This window comes from Schistocerca serialis, chromosome 1, assembly GCF_023864345.2.
Source record: "Schistocerca serialis cubense isolate TAMUIC-IGC-003099 chromosome 1, iqSchSeri2.2, whole genome shotgun sequence".
NCBI lineage: Eukaryota > Metazoa > Arthropoda > Insecta > Orthoptera > Acrididae > Schistocerca > Schistocerca serialis.
Genome location: NC_064638.1, coordinates 152,948,964 through 152,970,997, shown reverse-complemented (window position 1 = coordinate 152,970,997; position 22,034 = coordinate 152,948,964). Strand labels below are relative to the sequence as shown.

At 40.9% G+C, this 22,034-nt stretch overlaps 1 protein-coding gene across 1 annotated transcript in view; it reads left to right on the top strand.

Annotated features, from left to right (window-relative positions):
• Positions 1–22,034, top strand: part of LOC126464541 (extracellular matrix organizing protein FRAS1-like) — a 471,206-nt gene that overhangs the window by 371,149 nt on the left and 78,023 nt on the right. Inside the window, exons 13-14 of the mRNA XM_050096241.1 lie at positions 10,545–10,701; positions 17,557–17,748. Coding sequence (XP_049952198.1) covers positions 10,545–10,701; positions 17,557–17,748 — 349 coding nt within the window. The remainder of the gene's footprint in view (positions 1–10,544; positions 10,702–17,556; positions 17,749–22,034) is intronic.

Sequence of the window (22,034 nt, the reverse complement as noted above, 5' to 3'; positions counted from 1 at the left end):
GTTGGTCCTGTATTCGTCATGGCATACTATCCACAAGTTCATCAAGACATAGTTGGTCCTGTATTCATCATGGCATACTATCCACAAGTTCATCAAGACACAGTTGGTCCAGATTTTCCCACTCCTCCATGGCGATTCAGCATAGATCCCTCAGAGTGGTTGGTGGGTCACGTCATCAATAAATGGCCCTTTTCAATCTACCCCAGGCCTGTTTGATAGGGTTCATGTCTGGAGAACATGCTGGCCACTCTAGTCGAGCGATGTCGTTATCCTGAAGGAAGTCATTCACAAGATGTGCATGACAGGGGCGCAGATTGTCATCCATGAAGACGAATGCCTTGCCAATATGTTGCTGATATGGTTGCACTATTGGTCGGAGGATGGCATTCACGTACTGCACAGCCCTTACGGCGCCTTCCATGTTGAACCCACGTAATGCCATCCCAAAACAGAAAGGAGCCTCCACCTTGCTGCACTCGCTGGACAGTGTGTGTAAGGCATTCAGCATTCAGCCTGACAGGTTTTCCTCCAAACATGTCTCCGAAAATTGTCTGGTTGAAGGCATATGCAACACTCATAGGTAAAAAGAACATGATGTCAATCCTGAGTGGTCCATTCAACATTTTGTTGGGCCCATCTGTACTGAGCTGCATGGTGTTGTGGTTGCAAAGATGGACTTCGCCATGGATGTCAGTCGCGAGTGAAGTTGCGCATCATGCAGACTGCTGCCCACAGTTTGAGTCATAACATGACATCCTATGGCTGCACGAAAAGAATTATTCAACATGGTGGCATTGTTGTCAGGATTCCTCCGAGCCATAATCCATAGGTAGCGGTCATCCACTGCAGTAGTAGCCCTTGGGCATCCTGAGCAAGGCATGTCATGGACAAATTCTGTCACTCTGTATCTCCTCCATGTCTGAAAAAAATCACTTTGGTTCACTTCAAGACGCCTGGACACTTCCCTTGTTGAGAGCAGCGCCCTCCCTGATGCAAAGTAACAATGTACGCATGATTGAACTACAGTATTGACTGGCTATGCATGGTTGAACTACAGACAACACGAGCTGTGTACCTCTTTCCAAGTGCATGCACGATTGTTTACTTCCTTGGATAGGTTTAGTGACATCTCTGAACAGCCAAAAGGACTGTGTTTGTGATACAATATCCACAGTCAACGTCTATCTTCAGGAGTTTGGGGAACCGGGGTGATGCAAAACTTGTTTTGATGCGTGTAAATAAGGAACAGGCATGGCCCCAACACTGATCCCTGAGGCATCCCCAATTTGAATGTACCCCACTCAGACCCCACATCACAGCCATTCTCAACACTGTGAATAATGACCTCTTGCTGTCTGTTGTTAAAGTAAGAGGTGAACCAATTGTGAGCTACTCCCCATATTCCATAATGGTCCAACTTCTGAAGCAATATTTTGTGATCAACACAATCAAACGCCTTAGTTAAATCAAAAAAATATGCCTAGCATTTGAAACCTTTTGTTTAATCCATCCAGTACCTCAAAGAGAAAAGAGAATGTGGAGAGTTCAATATGAACATGGGAAAAGAATCAAAACCAAACAATATTCTCAAGATTTGTTAATACAACACAATACAGAGGCAGCAATATCTGTACCATCAAGAGTGACCTCTCAAAGTCAGACAGTTATTGACAATATCATTACTAATATTAGCAAGTATAACTACATCACATGCAGTCCAAACAGAAATATCTGATCGTTAAGAATAGCTTATCTGCTTCTGCAGACGTAAGGGCATAACATCAGAACCAAAACAAACAACCAGAGGAATCATAAACATCAGTGAACAAAATATTAACATCTGTAGACCTAAGGTTGCTACACCTACTCCATAAGCAAACATTACAATTTTGACCACCTTTTAAAGTCACTGGAAGATGATTTATGCAGACAAGAAAGAAGAGTGAATTCAGTACAGATACCTATGGGTCTCTAAATATTATGTTTCCCTGTTCTGAGGTTAGTTTCATGCCTGTGACAAAGTCTGTTAATTAAGTGATGTAGGACTATGTTAATCAAAGAGTTGAATTTTCCATCTTCACTTCTGCTTTATAAATTTATTGCCAGCAATGTTCTAGTAAACTGTATATATAAGAAAACTGTCACTGGTTGATGTCTGTACGTAGGAGATATTTAAGAAACTTTAATATGAGGGGTCTTTACAACAGCAATAGAAGCCACAACAATTATTTTTGACTTTTTGTTTGGTTGTTTGTGCAATGTATGTGGTGTTTGCCTAAAGGGTTTGGCAACCCCTCAGACAATGAAGTGTCAAGTGTTTGCATATGTATGAAGAATTGTCTCCCCAAACTGCATCAATCACAGCAAGGATGGCAAGCAGCAGGATGAATACCATCAGAGGCTCTCCATGCCAGGGACCTATTTCCTCCATCACATCATGTGTGCAGAACTGGCCTGGTACAAATTCCTGTGCACCCTGGCTATATAGGGCAGTGCAAGCCAACATGTCAACAGTTTGCTCCACCGGAGCTCTGGGCCAATTCATATGCCAGCTCTTAGCAGCCAATCAATAGAGCCCAGCTTGAAGCCACCTCAATGGGACCTATGACTTTCTAGCGATATCCTGAGACCTACCTGGCAGTCACCTACACTGAACACTCAGCCTCCATCAGTAGGGATTATCAGTGGCATAATGTTGATGTCCCACTATGTTTATTCACTGTGTGTTCATTTAGTGTCTGAGAAGCTGTGTTATTTTTATTGAAGAGTTTTCCATTGTTACTAAACCTCTCTACTGTGGTTGTAATAAACCTTTGTTTTTGTTTACCTACGTCTTTTTATTTCTTATCAGGCATCTCCCCATGGGAGTTTGTCTGTTTGTCCTTATGTTTGTATGTGTATCACATGAAAACTTTTGCATGAAATTGCATGAGGTTTTCACAGTTGTATTGTTGGAGGTCTAACTTAAAATCTGGTTCATGTTTCATCTTGGTATGCCACCTAGAAGTTGAGATATTTATACGTACAGAGTGTTTCTTTAACTGGGTAAGTATGGAGAAATTGTAATCCATAGGAGATACAGGGAAACTGTCTTAGGAACCTTTAGGTGCTTTTTTTGTGAAAACAATTTTGCCATAATCAAATTTTTGGTCAAGCATGAGTTGTCCACGGAAGTGAGTAAAATTGACATTTTTTAAAAAAATGTGGATTGACTCAGTTTTGTGTCAGGATCATTTCATTATGTTGGAAGAAAAAAATCAGGACAGCAGAATTTTATAAAACTAAGCTAAATAAACCAGGACAGAAGTGATATAATCCATAAAAGTTAATATTTATGAATATTTTATGATCATAATAATGGTGTTTACAATTTAATCCCATTATCCATAGACATTCTTGAATTCATTCTTGAGTTGGTATAACTACTACCAGTGATAAGTATGTAGAGTTGATGCTACTAGTGCCCTTGATATGTTTGACAAATTGACACTAAAAAACTGTTATCAATTCTTTACCACTGCATGCTTTTGACAGCTTCATTTCAGCTTATTATGTCTTTTTTTCTCATTGATAATAAGGTTCAGGATTTTTCAAAATTCATTAGCGTTTGAAATACATGTGGATAAAGTCATGGTCATAAGCTAGTTTCTCTCTAAACAATGTTATTGGGTCATTGTCCACTGATTCAGTGTTAAAATACTTTTCTTTTATGCTCTATACCCAACTGATCAGTGTATTTTATTGTTAACATTTGTATATGAGGATCAGATAAAACTTAAGAACTGTAAACATGCTGTATAACATTTGCTTGATCCTCACAATCAAGCCAGTCTAAATTTAATTTTTGTGATGGCTCCCAAACCCAAGGTCCTCGGCGGTACTTTTGGGGCAGCCTCAGTGTATTTTATTGTTAACATTTGTATATGAGGATCAGATAAAACTTAAGAATTGTAAACATGCTGTATAACATTTGCTTGATCCTCACAATCTAGCCAGTCTAAAGTTAATTTTTGTGATGGCTCCCAAACCCAAGGTCCTCGGTGGTACTTTAGGGGCAGCCACCACAAATTGTATAAAGCATGGGTGGTGACCAGGATGTAGCTATGTCTGTTGGCCAAAAAATAAATAATGACAAGAATTGCGCCAGCTAGGATGAAGAGATAACTTATCTTTATTTCTGACGAAACGTGCACCAGCAATACAAGTCCAAGTAATATCCAAGACTAATCCATGTACTGAGCCTAGTCGAATACAATAGCAAATATCACACTGCAATGGCTCCGCTATAAACTCCACGAAAGGCTAGAAATAGACAATCGACAATAGACTGTCCATCTCGGGGCCAGCGCTCCTCCTTATATGCAAAAGGCAGAGGGCGCTGCAGACCCGAGCTCACCCATGGCGTGACCTCTTCCATTGGCGGTAACGCCCTGAGACGCCGACGGCCGCGACAGGAACTGTGGCCAGCGATGTCACCGTCAGGGCACGCATGCGTGAGTTGGTTGGTTGGATGGTTCTGTGGATACAACATTCCTCCCCCCTTGAAAGGCCACCAAGACGTCAGGTGCTGCAAGGGCCTGATGACAAAGGGGCGTGTGGCTACTGTGAGGTGATGGAGAACCAACGTAGCGAGGCTGGGGGTTGTTGACTCCCGCATCCCGGCATTCGCCCTGCGCTGGAGCCGGAACCAGCCGAAACAGCCCCAAGGATGCAACTCACAGCAGCCAAGATGGACCCAATTAATTCGCCCCGACTCTCAAAGACAACAGCAATGTAGCCTCAGGCAATGGTGACGATGACCCATTCGAAGTGAAGGCAATGGAGGCCCCTTCCGGAAGAGCCGAAGGGCGGGCTGGAGCAGCCTGGGCAATGGCGTCGACTTCCATCGGGGTTGGCGCCTGTAGCGGCGATGGCTGTGGGGATGGGGGCGGGAGCAGGGGCGGGGGCAGTGAGGGATGCCCGCCATCCAGGAACCGGGGCAAGGCTGCATGTGGGTCTGCAACATTTAGGTCCACGGCAGTATAGCGAGTGTGGCTAAGCTGCAGCTGATTGTGGTGGTGGCGCTGCAAGCCAAGTGGGGTGGACAAAAGATACATATGGGACCCCAAGCACCGTATGACAGTACCCTTCTCCCAGCGGCGGCGGCCTGAAAACAACTTGAAATACACTGGAGTGTTAGGCGCAAAGCAGGATGAGGAGAGTTCGGTGACGACGTCCATAGAACAATTCTGCCGGCGATGGGCTGTCGCGAGGCAGTGAACGATTTGATGACAGGAAGAGTAACAAAGCTTGGTCTCTCATGTGGTTGGCACGAAGTTTGCTCATCTGTTGTTTGAAAGTATGAACAAACTGCTCAGCCTCGCCATTGGACTGAGGGTGAAAAGGAGCACTTGTGAGATGAGCAATTCCATTATCAACACAAAACTGTTCAAAATCATGCGGAACAAAAGAGGGTCCATTGTCTGTGACAAACAGTTCAGGCAAACCTTCAATGCAAAAGATCGACGAAAGTGCGTGGATGGTACTCTGAGTAGTAATATTGTTTATTGCCATTACAAAAGGAAACTTGCTATAGGCATCCACGACAAGAAGCCATCGAGTACCCCAGAGTGGGCCCACAAAGTCGAGGTGAACATGCTGCCAAGGCGCAGAGGGTGTGGGCCATGAAACAAACTTCTGGGGCGGGGCCGACTGGTGTCTGATGCATGAACGGCACTGAGTGATTAACTGTTCTATATCTATGTACAATGTGCAATGCTGGCATGCAAGTTGCTTAGTGCGTACCATTACCCAGTGGCCCTGATGTAGCAATTGCAAAACTTTGTGTTACAAAGCCGTAGGAATCACCACACAAGTTTGTGCTGACGGAGAGCGCAGGAGCAAAACATCACGTTGCACTGTCAGGTCGTGGCGTTGAGCAAAGTAACAGAGCACGACAGGATTTGCAATGATCTTCGGCGAACGTGGCCATGCCATGCAAAGAAGATGCAGAAGTTCACTCATCTCAGCGTCTGAAGCTGTGGCCTGTGAAATCTTGCGAATGTCCAGAGGAAAACTAAGTACGACGTCACTGTCTTGAGAGTCGATGTGACAACAAGCAATGTCTGATTCATCAAAAGATGTGTCATGGGCGATTGGCAAACAAGACAACACATCAGCATTGCAATGGTGAGATGTGGGGTGATACAAAATTTCATACTGGTAATTTGACGATAACAAGGCCCACCGTTGCAATTTCTGAGTGGTACAGGGGGGAGGGGGGGGGGGGGGGGAGGGGGGAGATTGGCTTTGCAGGATGAAACAATGACTGTAACGGCTTATGGTCCATCACAAGAAAAAATTTCCTGCCATACAAGTATTCATGGAACTTTGTTACTCCATATATGATGGCTAAGGCTTCCTTCTCAATTTGGAAATAGTTCTGTTGTGTGGTGATGAGCAATTTGGAAGCAAAAACCATAGGATGAAGCATCCACAGCAAGAACAACTGGTTTAGAAGGGTCGAAATGTACAAGGCAACAATCACTCAACAGTGCTGTTTTCCGTTTCTGGAATGCCGCTTGGCACCACACAAACGGAACGTTGCGCCGACGTAATCGGTGCAAGGGGGCAGCTATTTGCGCAGCATTGGGTATGAACCTATGATAATAGGTAATCTTGCCTAACACAGATTGCAACTCAGACAAGTTCTTAGGTGAAGGAAGGCTGGCAATGGCACTAGGGTGCGACTGCAAGGGATGTACACCTTGTGCATTGATAACATGTCCAAGATATTCTATTTCAGTACGAAAAAATACACACTTTTCCTTGTTCACTTTGAGCCCTGCTTCCGACAACACTGTAAACAAGTGACACAAATTCTGCAAGTGTTACTCTGGAGTATGACTGGCAACCACAATGTCATCCAGAGACTTTGAGCAAAAAGGTACTTTGGCAGTCAATTGCAACAAGTAGCACTGAATGTTTGCAGGAGTGGAGGAGCTGCCAAAGGGGAGGCGCAAATATTTAAAGAGACCCAGGTGAGTGTTGATCACAAAAATGTCCTGGGATGGTTCATCTAAAGGAATTTGCAAATACGCATCCCACAAATCAATCTTGAAATAGTATCGGCCCATGCCTAGTTTGTCCATTAATTCCTCAGGGTGAGGGAGAGGACAGCTATCAACAATTGTCTGTGGATTCACTGTACTCTTGAAGTCCACACACAAACATGAGGAACCATTGGGTTTCTTTAGTACAACTAAAGGGGAGGCACTGGTCTTGCTTTGCAAAAACGTGGGCGGGCATTATCCTTCAGCGTGACGTGTGCAACATAATCACATACGCAGCCCAAACCACTGCCAAACAAATCAGGGAACTCTTCACAAAGAGGAACAACAGCATCAGGAGTAGGACATTCACTAACAGCTAACATCTGGTCTTGGATGCTGAGGCCAAACAAATCGAAGCAGTCCAGTCCAAAAATATTTTTGCACAAATGTGCGATGACAACATGCAATTGAATTGTCCTGGCCACATTGTGGAATTGTGCTGGCATGCTACATGTACCCAGTACTATAACACATTTGCCACTATATGCCGTAAGCGGAGCAGAAGGTGGAGCAAGTTGAGGCTTTCCTAGCAATTCATACACCCGGCTATTTATCAGTGTAACGGAAGAGCCTGTATCCAACTGAAATTTCACACAATGTGAGGCAACGTGCAACTCAATGTACAATTTGTTCACCTGACATTGCACAGAGGGTGGCAAAGCACTAGTAACTAAATTGACACTACTATGCAAACCATTTGCTAGAACACTGTCTTCAACACTGTTGTCTGTAGAACTAATAGCATGAACAGAATGTGTGTGTCCAGAAGCACGAGAAGCAATTGAGTTACATTTATGCTGTTGGCACACGGATTGTACATGTCCAACCTGTCCAACCTCTCCACAATTGTAGCACGAATAATTATGCGATTGGCAATTGTTGCATTATGACACACATGACACTTTGGGCACGATTTCAAAGGCGCCCGCGAAGAAGCAAACTGTCTGTTTTGATGCAAAAGCTGTTGGCAGAGATGCAAGCTACTTTCGCCTTGCTGATTGGGAGCACGCGGTGTGCATGGCAACTGCGCCCAACAATGGTCGGTCTGTTGTACACAATGTCCGTCTGACACATGACAAATGGTAGGCAAGTCAAAACTATTTTGAGCACTTTCACATCCATCTCTACTCTACAAGATAGCTACGACTTGGTCTAGAGAGGGATCGGGGATCTGCAAAATCTGTTCCCTTACGTGAATGTCTTGCACATTCTGAGTTATTGTGTCATGAATCATATTATCTGCAAAAAGTTTTCCACAGTCACACACAAAACGACAGTCACGAGTTAAGCCCTTAAGGTCAGTGATCCACTGTTTGTAAGTTTGACCCAGCTGTTTGCAATAACAAAAAAATCTGAATCTGGCCACAGCAGCTAGAGTTTGTGAGTCAAAGTACTGTGATAAGGCCTGGATGCACTGTTCATATTGCAAAAGTTCAGGTCAGGAGGCCGGGAAAAGTTTTTCCAATAAACGGTACACTTCAACACCAGCGGAGGCCAAGAGAAAAGAAAGTTTTAGCTGACCTGGGTGTTGGTGTGCTGCCATGTGCAATTCGAGTAAGGCCATATACTCTTTCTAAGTTTCTTCCTCTTGATTGAAGGCTCTGTATGGGTGGAGGTGCGGGAATAACCATGTTAGTACAGTGCAACTGTTGAGAACAAGATACCAATAAATGAAACAAAGGAGTGAAGCGCTCCACACTGTAATCAAAAAATGTCCACAAACAATTCTGTTAGTTTGGTTAGGTGCAAGCAAGAAACAATTTGCAAATGGTGCACAAGCGAAAAGCGAACGATGAGGCAAGTGGGGTTGACAGCGACGTCAGGAGGCAAGGTCCGATCGCTTCTCCAAAATCCTCGTCGCCACTTTTGTGACGGCTCCCAAACCCAAGGTCCTCACCAGTACTTTTGGGGCAGCCACCACAAATTGTATAAAGCATGGGTAGTGACCAGGATGTAGCTATGTCTGTTGGCCGAAAAATAAATAATGACAAGAATTGCTCCAGCTAGAATGAAGAGATAACTTATCTTTATTTCTGACGAAATGTGCACCAGCAATACAAGTCCAAGTAATATCCAAGAGCAATCCGTGTACTGAGCCTAGTCAAATACAATAGCAAATATCATACTGCAATTGCTTGACTATAAACTCCACGAAAGGCATAGACAATCGACAATAGGCTGTCCGTCACGGGGCCAGCGCTCCTCCTTATATGCAAAAGGCAGAGGGCGCTGCGGACCCAACCACTGCCATGGCATGACCTCTTCCATTGGCGGTAATGCCCTGAGACACCTACGGCCATGATAGGAACTGTGGCCAGTGATGTTATGGTCAGGGTGCGAATGCTTGAGTTGGTTGGTTAGTTGGGTCTGTGGATACAACATTAATATTTACCATTGCCAGTTCCATACCTTTTTTCTCTTAGTTCACCTCCCTATTTCTGTCATTTTACTGCTTCTTGTTTAAGACTTTTGGTATTTATTTTCACCCTTCACATTTTTAGTTTTCCATTTGAATATTATTTTCCCCTTTCTTCCAACTGCCCTAATTTTTTTTTCTTGGTTGTGTCATTTTTCATTTTCCCTCTTCTTAGCTAATTTGAATTTGAATTTGTGTTTTGTGCATGCAGTGTTACACATTAGCTAGATTCCTGGATAACTGCCCAATTCAATCATTCATCTTTGCTGTGTTTAACATATGAGCATATGTACCAAAATTGAAGCATTTCGCAGAATAATCCAGATCTTCCTGTATATTATCAGACACACAGACAATTTCCACTTCAGCTTCTATTTGGATTGTGTGATTCTAAAATAATGGTGTAAAAGATTAAACAAATTTTATCAGTTATCTCATGGTATTTAATCAGAAAGGAGAACCTTGCAATGGGATAAAGTAAGCCACAGAGCAGTTGAAGACAACTATCAACTTACAGCTCATTACTGTGCTGAAAATATATTTACATTCAAAAGTAAGGGTTTAGAGTTATTTGAATGTCAGTTACTTGATGATATCATATCACTCAGGTATTTAAACACTTTGTGACATTAAATATTTTTGATAGAAGGTTAACCAATAAGAAAATATGTAAGCAGCAATGTAGTAAAAGACAGATTGCTACTTACCATAAAGAAGACATGTTAAGTTGCAGACAGGCACAATTAGAAGACACTTACATAAAGCTTTTGGAAACAGCCTTCATCAGTAAAAGAGAGGCACACACACACATGACCACCTGACCACCAACTCCAGTATTCAGCCCAAGACGCATGAGTTGGCAGTCACTTGTGCATATGATATGCTTCCTTGTGTGTGTGTGTGTGTGTGTGTGTGTGTGTGTGTGTGTGGCAATCTTTCTTTTCCTATCTTGTTGATACTCCTACTTGGAGTTTCCATTGTTTGAAAATACATAAGCATTCATTTTTAACTGTGTTCTCTCTTTGCCTGTTGCACAGATATCGCAGTAACCCATACTCCACTCTTCAGAATGTTAAAACACCAGAGTTATACACTCATCTGGATCTTGACACATGCCTTTGGACATTTGATGCATGGTTTAACATGAATGAAATTGTGAATGACTGTGGCGGAAGAATCAAATCTGAAGTACAGGTACAGTACAACTTTTATTAATTGATGTATGTAGTTAATGCGACGAGTGCATCTGAAACTTAGCAATACATTTAACAGAACTTAAAGTGTGAAGGACATTCAGAGCAAACTGAAATTAAAATTAAAATATCCATGATCACAAAGCTGAAGCAAATCAAACACAGTGAGCTAAAAGAATCTACCTATGAAGTGGCAGCAGGAAAGTACATATATAATGGTATAGAAATGTGCAAGCTTTCGGAGCCAATGGTTCCTTCTTCTGGATGAAGGGTTGAAGGGGAAAGGAATATGAGTGAAGGAAAAGGACTGGTGAGCTTTAAGAAATGGGGAGAGTTCAGAAAAGTCACCTAGAACATTAAGTCAGGAAAGATTACCAGATAGGATGAGAAGGTAAGAGTCTTTCCTTCTCATCCCATCTGGTAAGTCTCCCCTGACCCATGGTTCTAGGTGACCTTTCTGAAATCTCCCCATTTCTTAAGCCTCACCAGTCCTTTTCCTTCAGCTCTCTTCATTCCTTCTCCAACCCTTCTGCCAGAAGAAGGAACCACTTGCTCCCAAAGCTTGCACGTTTCTATACCTTTATATGTGTGTTTTCCTGCCACTGTAAGGTGAGTAAATTTTTTTACCTATCCAATTACATTATATTTTCATAATTTGTTTATTTTCATTGATATAGTAACTTGAAGATGTGCACAATAGTGGAACAGATCAATGCATATACATCAAGCAGTGTCACAAATTTTCAACCATGATTGGGATGATTATAGTGTTGATGTAAAAATGATAAGAAACTGAATAAAAAATGTAATTCTAACTAGATCAAATACTTTTGGAATGGAAGGAAACCTATGTTGATGTCCCTTTATCAGGCTTACCATCAACAAGAATAATGACAGAAACTTTTATCCAATGTAACAGTTTCTGCCACAAAATTGGTAACAATCTCTTGAGATTCAAAGGTGAGAATAAGCACAAAACATTCTCTGCATCAAATCAGAGTAAAAATTCAAGTTTTTGATGATCATCTTCATTGTCTTTGTTAGGGGCAATTGACTGTTATGGCTGCTATAGTGGTTGCCTTTTGTAGCTGAGAGACAGCTTGAAATTGATCAGAGTACATTATCATTTTGCCATGCACCCAGAGACTGTCAATGTCAGCGGTAGATGTATCAGTTTTTGGTGAATCCTCTATTTTTTCAGTATCAAGAATTTTCTTCCACACATCACTAAGATTATTGCCCCTGTTCTGATTGATGTTGTTCTCTCACATTCTAATTTATACTATCTTTTTCATAACAGAATCCTGGTACGTAGAAACATGGCACAAGATTTTTAATATCATCAAACATTATTCAGTGTTTATTTGTGAGGCTGTACTCACAAAATCCTAATGGCTCAAGTTTTCAATTTTTTTTGCCCTTAGTGTTCTGCAACAGTGGCTGGAAAATTAGATTATTTCCAGAGACCTTGAAGCCAAGACAGTCCTTAACTCATCAGTGTCTCCTTAATACTCTTAAGTGCTAAAAAATGTCTTATGCCTCATCTTTCCATGACCCGACCTATTTTGTTAGATGTGGAAGAAAAACAATAGGTGGATCATCTAGTGATACTTCTGCATTTCCCCATTTTTGTTTCTTGTAAAGTACTAACATTGTATCTCATACCCCATACCCATTCTTTCAGAACATACATTTCAGATGTTTCACCTTGGAACCCAAGTGGTCCTTCCCAGAAATTGTTGTAGATCTGTATAATAATCTATTTACAATGGCTGTATGCTGAGATATAAATCTGTGTCCATCAGCTAGTGGCATACAGAATGACTGAGATGCTTATCTTGCTGTTGTTCAAGAAAAAGATCTAAAATGACAAATTTCCTTCTCCAGTACTTACCTCAGCTCAGTACAGCCGATAGATACACATAAAACACATAAAACAGAACCGAAAATTTAGGTTCCTAGCTTTCGGAACAAATGTTCCTTCATCGGGGAGGAGAGAGGGGAAAGAAAGGGAAGAAGGGAAAGGAGATTCAGTTACTCACAACCCAGGTTATGAAGCAACAGGGAAAGGAAAATAGGGAGGGTAGCAAGGATGGAGGCATGGTTGTCAGAGGGAAGCCAAAGATAATCTACTGTAAGTACTGTGCCAGCTTCAAACCAAAGAGGATGCATACAGAAGTAAAGAGGTATATAGTATAAAGATAAACACAACTATGTAGGATGAAAAGATGCGTGAATGGCTAAAGAGGAAAGGGAAAGAGGAGAAGACTGAAGAGTAAATGGGATTGAGGTTGTTTAACGTAGGTTCAGTCCAGGGGGATGGCGGGATGAAAGGATGTGTTGGAGTGCAAGTTCCCATCTCCGCAGTTCAGAGGGACTGGTGTTGGGTGGGAGAAGCCAAATGGCACATACGGTGTAGCAGGTTCCTAGGTCCCTAGAATTATGCTGGAGGGCATGCTCCGCTACTGGGTATTGGGCATCTCCTAGGTGGACAGTTTGTCTGTGTCCGTTCATGCGCTCAGCCAGTTTAGTTGTTGTCATGCTGATGTAAAAGGCTGTGCAGTGCAGGCATGTCAGTTGATAAATGACATGTGTAGTTTCACATGTGGCCCTGCCTTGAATTGTGTATGTTTTACCAGTAGCGGGGCTGGAGTAGGTGGTTGTGGGGGGATGCATGGGGCAGGTTTTGCAGCGGGGTCGGTTACAGGGGTAGGAACCGCTGGGTGGAGAAGGTAGTCTGGGAATATTGTAGAGTTTAACAAGGATGTTACGGAGGTTAGCCTAGGTATTCGTGGCAAACGTATCTGCTCCAGTGACGAATCCCTCAACAATTACACCAATAACCTGACCAATGCTTTCCTCTCCCGCAACTATCCCGCAGACCTTGTCCACAAACAGATTTCCCGAGCAATACATTCCTCCCCATCCAACAACAATGTTCCTACCCCCAGACCACACAGAAGCATCCCCCTTGTCACCCAATATTATCCTGGCCTCGAAAACATCAACAAATTACTCCGCCAGGGATATGACTTTCTCAAGTCAACCCCTGAAATGAGATCATCCCTTGACAAAATTCTCCCCACACCACCCAAAGTTGCCTTTCGTCGCCCCCCTAACCTCCGTAACATCCTTGTTAAACCCTACAATATTCCCAGACTACCTTCTCCACCCAGCGGTTCCTACCCCTGTAACCGACCCCGCTGCAAAACCTGCCCCATGCATCCCCCCACAACCACCTACTCCAGCCCCGCTACTGGTAAAACATACACAATTCAAGGCAGGGCCACGTGTGAAACTACACATGTCATTTATCAACTGACATGCCTGCACTGCACAGCCTTTTACATCGGCATGACAACAACTAAACTGGCTGAGCGCATGAACGGACACAGACGAACTGTCCGCCTAGGAGATGCCCAATACCCAGTAGCGGAGCATGCCCTCCAGCATAATTCTAGGGACCTAGGAACCTGCTACACCGTATGTGCCATTTGGCTTCTCCCACCCAACACCAGTCCCTCTGAACTGCGGAGATGGGAACTTGCACTCCAACACATCCTTTCATCCCGCCATCCCCCTGGACTGAACCTACGTTAAACAACCTCAATCCCATTTACTCTTCAGTCTTCTCCTCTTTCCCTTTCCTCTTTAGCCATTCACGCATCTTTTCATCCTACATAGTTGTGTTTATCTTTATACTATATACCTCTTTACTTCTGTATGCATCCTCTTTGGTTTGAAGCTGGCACAGTACTTACAGTAGATTATCTTTGGCTTCCCTCTGACAACCATGCCTCCATCCTTGCTACCCTCCCTATTTTCCTTTCCCTGTTGCTTCATAACATGGGTTGTGAGTAACTGAATCTCCTTTCCCTTCTTCCCTTTCTTTCCCCTCTCTCCTCCCCGATGAAGGAACATTTGTTCCGAAAGCTAGGAACCTAAATTTTCGGTTCTGTTTTATGTGTTTTATGTGTATCTATCGGCTGTACTGAGCTGAGGTAAGTACTGGCCAACCCCTCTATCTCTTTGTTATATTTGTTTCACATCTCATATGAGATTTTCCATTAATCATTTAAATTTCCTTCTCCCTTTGTATTGAGAGTGAACCAAATGTTCAGGTGTATTCGAATCATGTGACCAAGAAACTTTTCAGTAGCTTTGGTGCTACATGGCCATATCATAAACCTGTTCACAACATATTGTTACAATGATGATGGGGGGAAATGGAGCCATCTTTATGTGTGTTCCTCAGAAAGCTTCATGAAGAAATTAGCCACTTCTGAAGACATTTCATTGGTTACTTCATAAAATTTACCACCATACATGAAGTATGTGATTGTCAATGCATGATAGGACAACTTTATAGTTTCAGACAGAAAGTGGTCTGCCAACAGATTCAACATGGCCTCTACAGGAACTTTTGTTTGGACTATCTCTGATTTTGTCACTGAGGATCTGAGAGATCTGAAATCGTATTCACAGTGGCCAGCTAAGGGAGTCATTAAACTGATTAGATATAGAGCTAGCCTAGAGGTAAGAGAATCAGTAGTACTGACCATAGGTCACAATGGAATGCTTTCTTTGTGATTTTGGATAAGTTGCGCAACTTGGGAGGTCTACGAGTTCAAGCTCTGATGGTAGACCAGAATTCTTCCGTTTTTCTGCTATATGACATAGTGCATTCATATTTTAGGCATTTATATGTATTGTATTCCAAATGCAATGGCACTTTGCTGTAACACTCTGTAGGATTAAGACTGACCATGGCATTTCCCCTGTTAGTCAGCCACACAACTTGATCATCCTGAGGAGCGAGCACTTGCCTCAGCCACTTTTAAAACAGCAGTATTTTGGCAATATGTTGACAATACTTTTATAGTTTGACCTCATGTTTTGGATTGGCTGCAAGAGATCCTACAACATCTGACCTCCATACATGAAAACATAAAATTTACTGTGGAGTTGGAGAAGGAGGGTTGTCTGCTGTTTTTAGACATCTTGGTGTGACTTAAGAGTGATGGCACACTTGGTCATACAGTATAGAGAAAGCCCACTCACACAGACCTTCACTTACAAGTGGCTAGTTGTCACCATTTGGCACAAATGATGGGTGTTTTGAAGACATTGATTCACCGAGCCCATGCCATCTCAGACACCAATAGTTTGCCAATGGAACTGGAGCACCTGCAGACTGTATTTCTGAAGAATGGGTATTTGTCCCAGCAAGTAGAGAGAGCACTGCAGACCTGTAAACAACGGAGCAAAGAAGAGGAAGAGGCCTTTAAAACGACTGCCTATTTACCATATATTGGTAATATTCCATTGAAAATAGGCAAAATACTAAGAAAATATAACATGAAAGCAATCTTTCACACTCCTGCAAAAATTTCATGGCTGTCAGGATCTGTCAAAGATGACCTAGAGCTGCACAAGGCAGGTGTTTACAGGATTCTGTGTGAATGCAGCATATCTTATATAGGGCTAACACATACTGTGCAGGATCACATTGTAGAAAATCAGCAGCATACTTGCCTTCTTCAGCCTTGTAAGTCTGCCATCACTGAACACTGTATTTCCACTGGTCATTTCATGAATTACAATGAGACAAAAATTGTGGCCCATGTTTCTAACTTTTGGGGTTCTATTATTAATGAATATTTGGAAATATGACTGTCTGAGAGGGAGTCTCTTATTAATTGAGTCTCCCATTTTTGATTGAATTCGGCATGGAATCCAATCATTGAAAAACTTCGTATCCTATGTAGCTGGTGTAGTTCTGTGATGGAACCATGGGAAGACAATTGAACTGAAATCGATGCGGCGAGTTTTCACCACAGAGAGCACACTACATAGCAGTATCGAACACACTCAAGTAGCACACATGCAATGCCAAGTGAATCCACCACATATGTGCCATTGTGGCCTTAAATACCAGAGCTCAGTATCACCTGAAGATGGCCAGAAGACTCTGCGCTGAAATATTGTGGCAGGAAGTTACAACATCCGACAGTTCTCCTGAAATTTTGTGGAAAAATATGTTCACCGGGAAAGTTTTAAATCTCACATCTGGAGATCTGATTGACATGTGTGTGATTGATCTTTTCTGCAAACTATCATCACTGAGAGTGAGACCTGATGCTATCAGTTTAATATAGAGTAAGTTAAGCAACTATCAAGTTTACAATACACAACTGCACAGATTCAAAGAACATCCAAAGACAGAGATCTCAATGTGACAATGAATTCTAAAAGAAGCCTGTTATAAAGCTTGCAACATCTTTATAGGTATTACCATACCTGAATGGTTGCAAATGGAGATTACTTTAAAGCTGAATAAAGATATTCAGTATTTGGTTTGTACCTTTTTGTTTTCTTTGTTTTACAATAGCATTTGGCAAACTTTTTAGGTCAGCTCATGGGATTCAGATAGGGAATTTAAAGATTTTCCTGGCAACAAGACAAGTAATACCCCAGAGAGGCTGAATAGTGCGGGGTAGTTTTTGTACACGTGAAAATAGTTTATCTTGGAGTTGAAACTGTTATTGCTACAATACTGTACAATCATTTCACTAATTTTTGGATTAGGTTTGATCATCAAATGTCATAAAACTGATATATTAATATGATATTTCAGTGCCTATGTTATTCTGAACTGTCTATACATTTCATGAAATATTGATAGATCAAGGACTAAAAATTGATGTAAAAAAATTGTGACCTTTTTATTTGATATAATTTCATACATCTAAAAGGAAATGAGGAAAACATGAACCTAAAGAACAAAAATTAGTGTTCTTCACCACATAAAAATAGCTAAACAAACTGCTGTGCTAAACAATAACACTTTTGGCAGGTAGAAGGAAGTGACAAGAACCATGTGACTGTTTCTCTATCACTATACCTAAAAAGGTTATCAGCCTCTGGACCCCCCATTGGTTGGAGTACTGTTGAGCATCAGACAGAGCTGGAGGTGTCTTTCCATTATCGGCCATTGCTTTGGGGCAGTCAATTAAAACTTCAGCAACTGTTGAATGCAACTCTACAGGTGTGTAAAATGTTTATATTTTGACAGATATAAAAGTTAAGTAAATTGTGTTTAGAATACCTGTGTAATGCAGATGTTTTCAGCAGCTCCATTTGTAAGTTTAAAATTAACAAAAAACTTATAAACATTTGTCTGATGAAGCAAAATTTCTACTCTTTTTAAAATAATTGTGCAGTAACAAATCCTTGTGTGTTGGTGGTGCAGTAACAAATCATTGTGTGTTGGTGGCTGGGAGGGGAGGGGGGGGGGGGGGGTAAGGGCATAGTAGGTTTTGAGGAGGGGGATGGGCTCTGTAGGTGTAGGTGTGCATTTGAGTTTGGGTGTGGACACAGGGACATCCACACGGGAGGATAGGCGACCAAGTGGAGGGCTGTGTTTAGTCTCAACATGAGTGTTCTGCTCCTTTCATGCACTTATTTAAATTAATGAGAATGTAGCATGATTGTCACAGAAGGTTGCAAACTTACTTCATTGAAACAAATGACAAGGAATGGGATCTAATATTTTAGCATCATGTCAGTGAAGGGATCATTAGAGACAGAGAACAGGCTCTAATAACAAGATGGTGATGGAAATCATATGACTCAATTTCAGTTAAACCATCCTTGTATTTGCCTAATTCAGTTATGGGTAACCACAGGAAATTGAAAGTTGGATGGCTGGATGGGAATTTCACAATTTGTAGTATGTGGAAAGTTGGGGTATGTTTTGTGCATTATTTTGTAAAATAAACCTCTGACCATTTAGTTATTACATTGTAGTTGACAAAGACAACTGTAATTTTACACTGTTTTTCTGATGAGTATTTAAATTAACACAATTTCTCATTGAATTCTGATGATGGTGTGGACTCCACAAATCATGATATATGTTGGAGATCCTCATTAACCTGTGACTGCTCAACAGCTCTTCACAACTCATGGAGACTAATTGAAATAAATTTCAAGTATGAACATCACTTTCATAATCACACACTGTATGTTCTAATAGGACTTACATCAAGCAGCTTTGAGGGTGTTGCAGAACAATCTTATCTATGAAGTAATCACCAGCTGTGATTCATCATTTTATTCCAATAACTTATGGAAAACAGGAAAAAAAATTACTGTCTGACTGAATATTTTTGTACATTAATTTCTCTTAACATTGGCATGCAACTGTGCCATATAAAAAAATAGTGTAATTTTACTCCATCTAAAATGTTAGTTACTTAAATTCGCACAATAACCTTTTACAAAAAAAAGGAACATAGTATTTTTCCTCAAAGACCCTCATGTATTTAAGCAGAACATATGATGTTTCTTCAAAACATATTGGGAATTTTCCAGCTTTGTGGGTTGTATTAGTCCAGTTCATGCAATTTTGTTGTTGACATGTCTGAAAATTATTTGACTGAATGTTTAGCCTGTCATCAGTCATCAAGAAGGTGATGTGTTTGTTTAAAACTGGGACTACTGATTTGTTTTAAAAATGGAACAGAGAATTTGCATTAAATCCTGCTATAAAAATGGAATAAAATATATCAAAGTTTTAGAAACACTGAATATTCTTTTTGATGGATCTGCTATGAGCAAAACAAGGGTTTATGAGTCATGTAAGTCTTTCCAAGATGGCTGTGAACAAGTTGAAGACAACAAACATTCTGGACAACCCAGCACATCAATGACCACTGAAAACATGGAAAAAGTGAAAGAAATGATTATGAATGATTGCTGAATCACAATCAGAGAAGTAGTTGATAATGTTGGCATATCAACTGGCTCACACCATGAAATCTTTTTGGATGTTTTGGATGACAAAATGTGTGACAGTCATATCTGTGACAAAGGTGTTGAATTTTGATAAAAACAGCGGTGAATGCAAGTTGCTCAGGAGTCACTTAATGAAGTCAACAACAATGCAGAATCACTTAAACACATCATAACAGGTGCCAAAACATGGGCATAAGGGCATGATGTTGAAACTAAGGCTTGATTGTCCTAGTGGAGGCATTCTGGATCACCAAGACCAAAAAAAGCTAAGCAAGTGCAGTCAAATGTGAAGGTTCTACTCATTGTTTTCTTTAAATTTAATGGCATTGTGCATCATGAGCCAAAAGGTCAAACAGTCAGTAAGGAGTACTATCTGCAAGTTCTACATCATTTGTAGGAAGCAGTCTAGAAGGAAAAAAAAGAAGAAAAAAAGATCAACAAGATTTGTGGCAAATCAATTCATGGTTTTGCACCACAATAATGTGCCTGCCCCATTTCATTGCTTGGTCATGAATTTTTGGTGAAAAACAATATTGTAATGATGCCCCAGCCTCCATAGTTGCCAGATATAACTCTGTGTGACTTTTTTCTATTTCAAAAAATAAGAGAACCTAAAAGGGCCGTTGTTTTACAAGCTTAGATGAGATTAAAGGTTCACAGCTGACGAGCTAAAAGCTAGCCCAAAGATCAAGTTCCAAAAGTGTTTCAGGGATTGGAAGAATTTAAGTCATAACTGTATAATATCTAATAGGGACTACTTTGTAGGAGATTACATTTAATGTAGACAAATAAATAAAGTTATTCAAACAATGAAAATTCCTGATATTTTTTGAACACACATCATACACATATTGTTGCTCAAGAATGAGTTGCATATGAGTTCTGTACATGGTCTTCTTTATAAATGCTATATATTTATAAGATCCTTAGAGTTTTCATTAAAACATATTATTTTACACAATCAATCTAGTTAATACCATTTTGTAACATAAGACCTAAGTGTATGAGTTAAGTGACATACTTCTAATACTGTTCTCTAGGTAACAGTTTTTTTTCCTTCTCCCCATCAATAGTAGCTTGCATTTATTTACATATAAGGCAAGCTGTCATTCGTTAACTAACTTTATTGCCTAAGTTGTTTAGAACTGTGCTTCAGTTACTCATCACTGACACTTTCACTGTACACAGCTGTTCCATCTTCAAACAACTGACATTTTGTAAATATGAACACCATAATATTCTGTTCATTTTTTTGTGACGTCTTATGTCATATAAATACAGCTTTCTATGCACTGTGCATATCATGAGCACTGACCCTTTTGGGGCTATATGATTGTGTCTTTAAGTTTGAGTCTATTTGTTGGAGAGAGGACTAAAATACTTCTATCACATATAGGCTGTTGAAGAAGTTATTTGAAATTGTTAGCAAAGTGTGAATTCAGAATTATTTCTTGAGAATGTGGTCATGTCACTGTCCAGTAAGGTTAAAGTTACCTTCTCCTACACTAACATTACTGAAAATTACAACACTGAAACAAGATTCACTTGACTGAAGTGAATTTTATACCACAGACTAGGTACATGACGCTAAACAAATGATTATATCAATAAATAGTAATCAGTTTTTGAAAATATAATATAATTGGATAGATACTATATCTACTCACCAAGTGGCAGCAGGAGAAAAGACACACAGAAAAGTTAAGAGTAGGTGCAAGCTTTTGGAGCATGGCTACTTCTTCTCGGAGAAGGAAAAGGGAGAGGGATGAAAGAAAAGGACTGGTGAGGTTTAGGAAATGGGGTGAGCTACAGAAAAGTCACCCAGAATCCCAGATCAGGTGAGACTTACCAGACAGGATGAGAAAGAAAGACTGATCGTTGGAGGCTCCACTAGATGAAATGCCTCATCCGAAAGCTTGCACATTTCCTTAACTTTCTTTTATGTGTTTTCTCCTGCCACCACTTTGTGAGTAGATCTTTAACAATCCAATTATGTCATATATGCAAATTATTAGGTTTACAGAACTGTATATCAACTCTGGTTCTAAAAACTACATCTACATCTACATCTACATGATTACTCTGCAATTCACATTTAAGTGCTTGGTAGAGGGTTCATCAAACCACAATCATACTATCTCCCTACCATTTCACTCCTGAACAGCGCGCGGCAAAAACGAACACCTAAACCTTTCTGTTCGAGCTCTGATTTCTCTTATTTTATTTTGATGATCATTCCTACCTATGTAGGTTGGGCTCAACAAAATATTTTCACATTCGGAAGAGAAAGTTGGTGACAGAAATTTCGTAAATAGATCTCGCAGCGACGAAAAACGTCTTTGCTTTAATGATTTCCATCCCAACTCCCATATCATATCTGCTACACTCTCTCCCCTATTACGTGATAATACAAAACGTGCTGCCCTTTTTTTTGCACCATTTCGATGTCCTCCATCAATACCACCTGGTAAGGATCCCACACTGTGCAGCAATATTCTGACAGAGGACGAAGAGTGTAGTGTAAGCTGTCTCTTT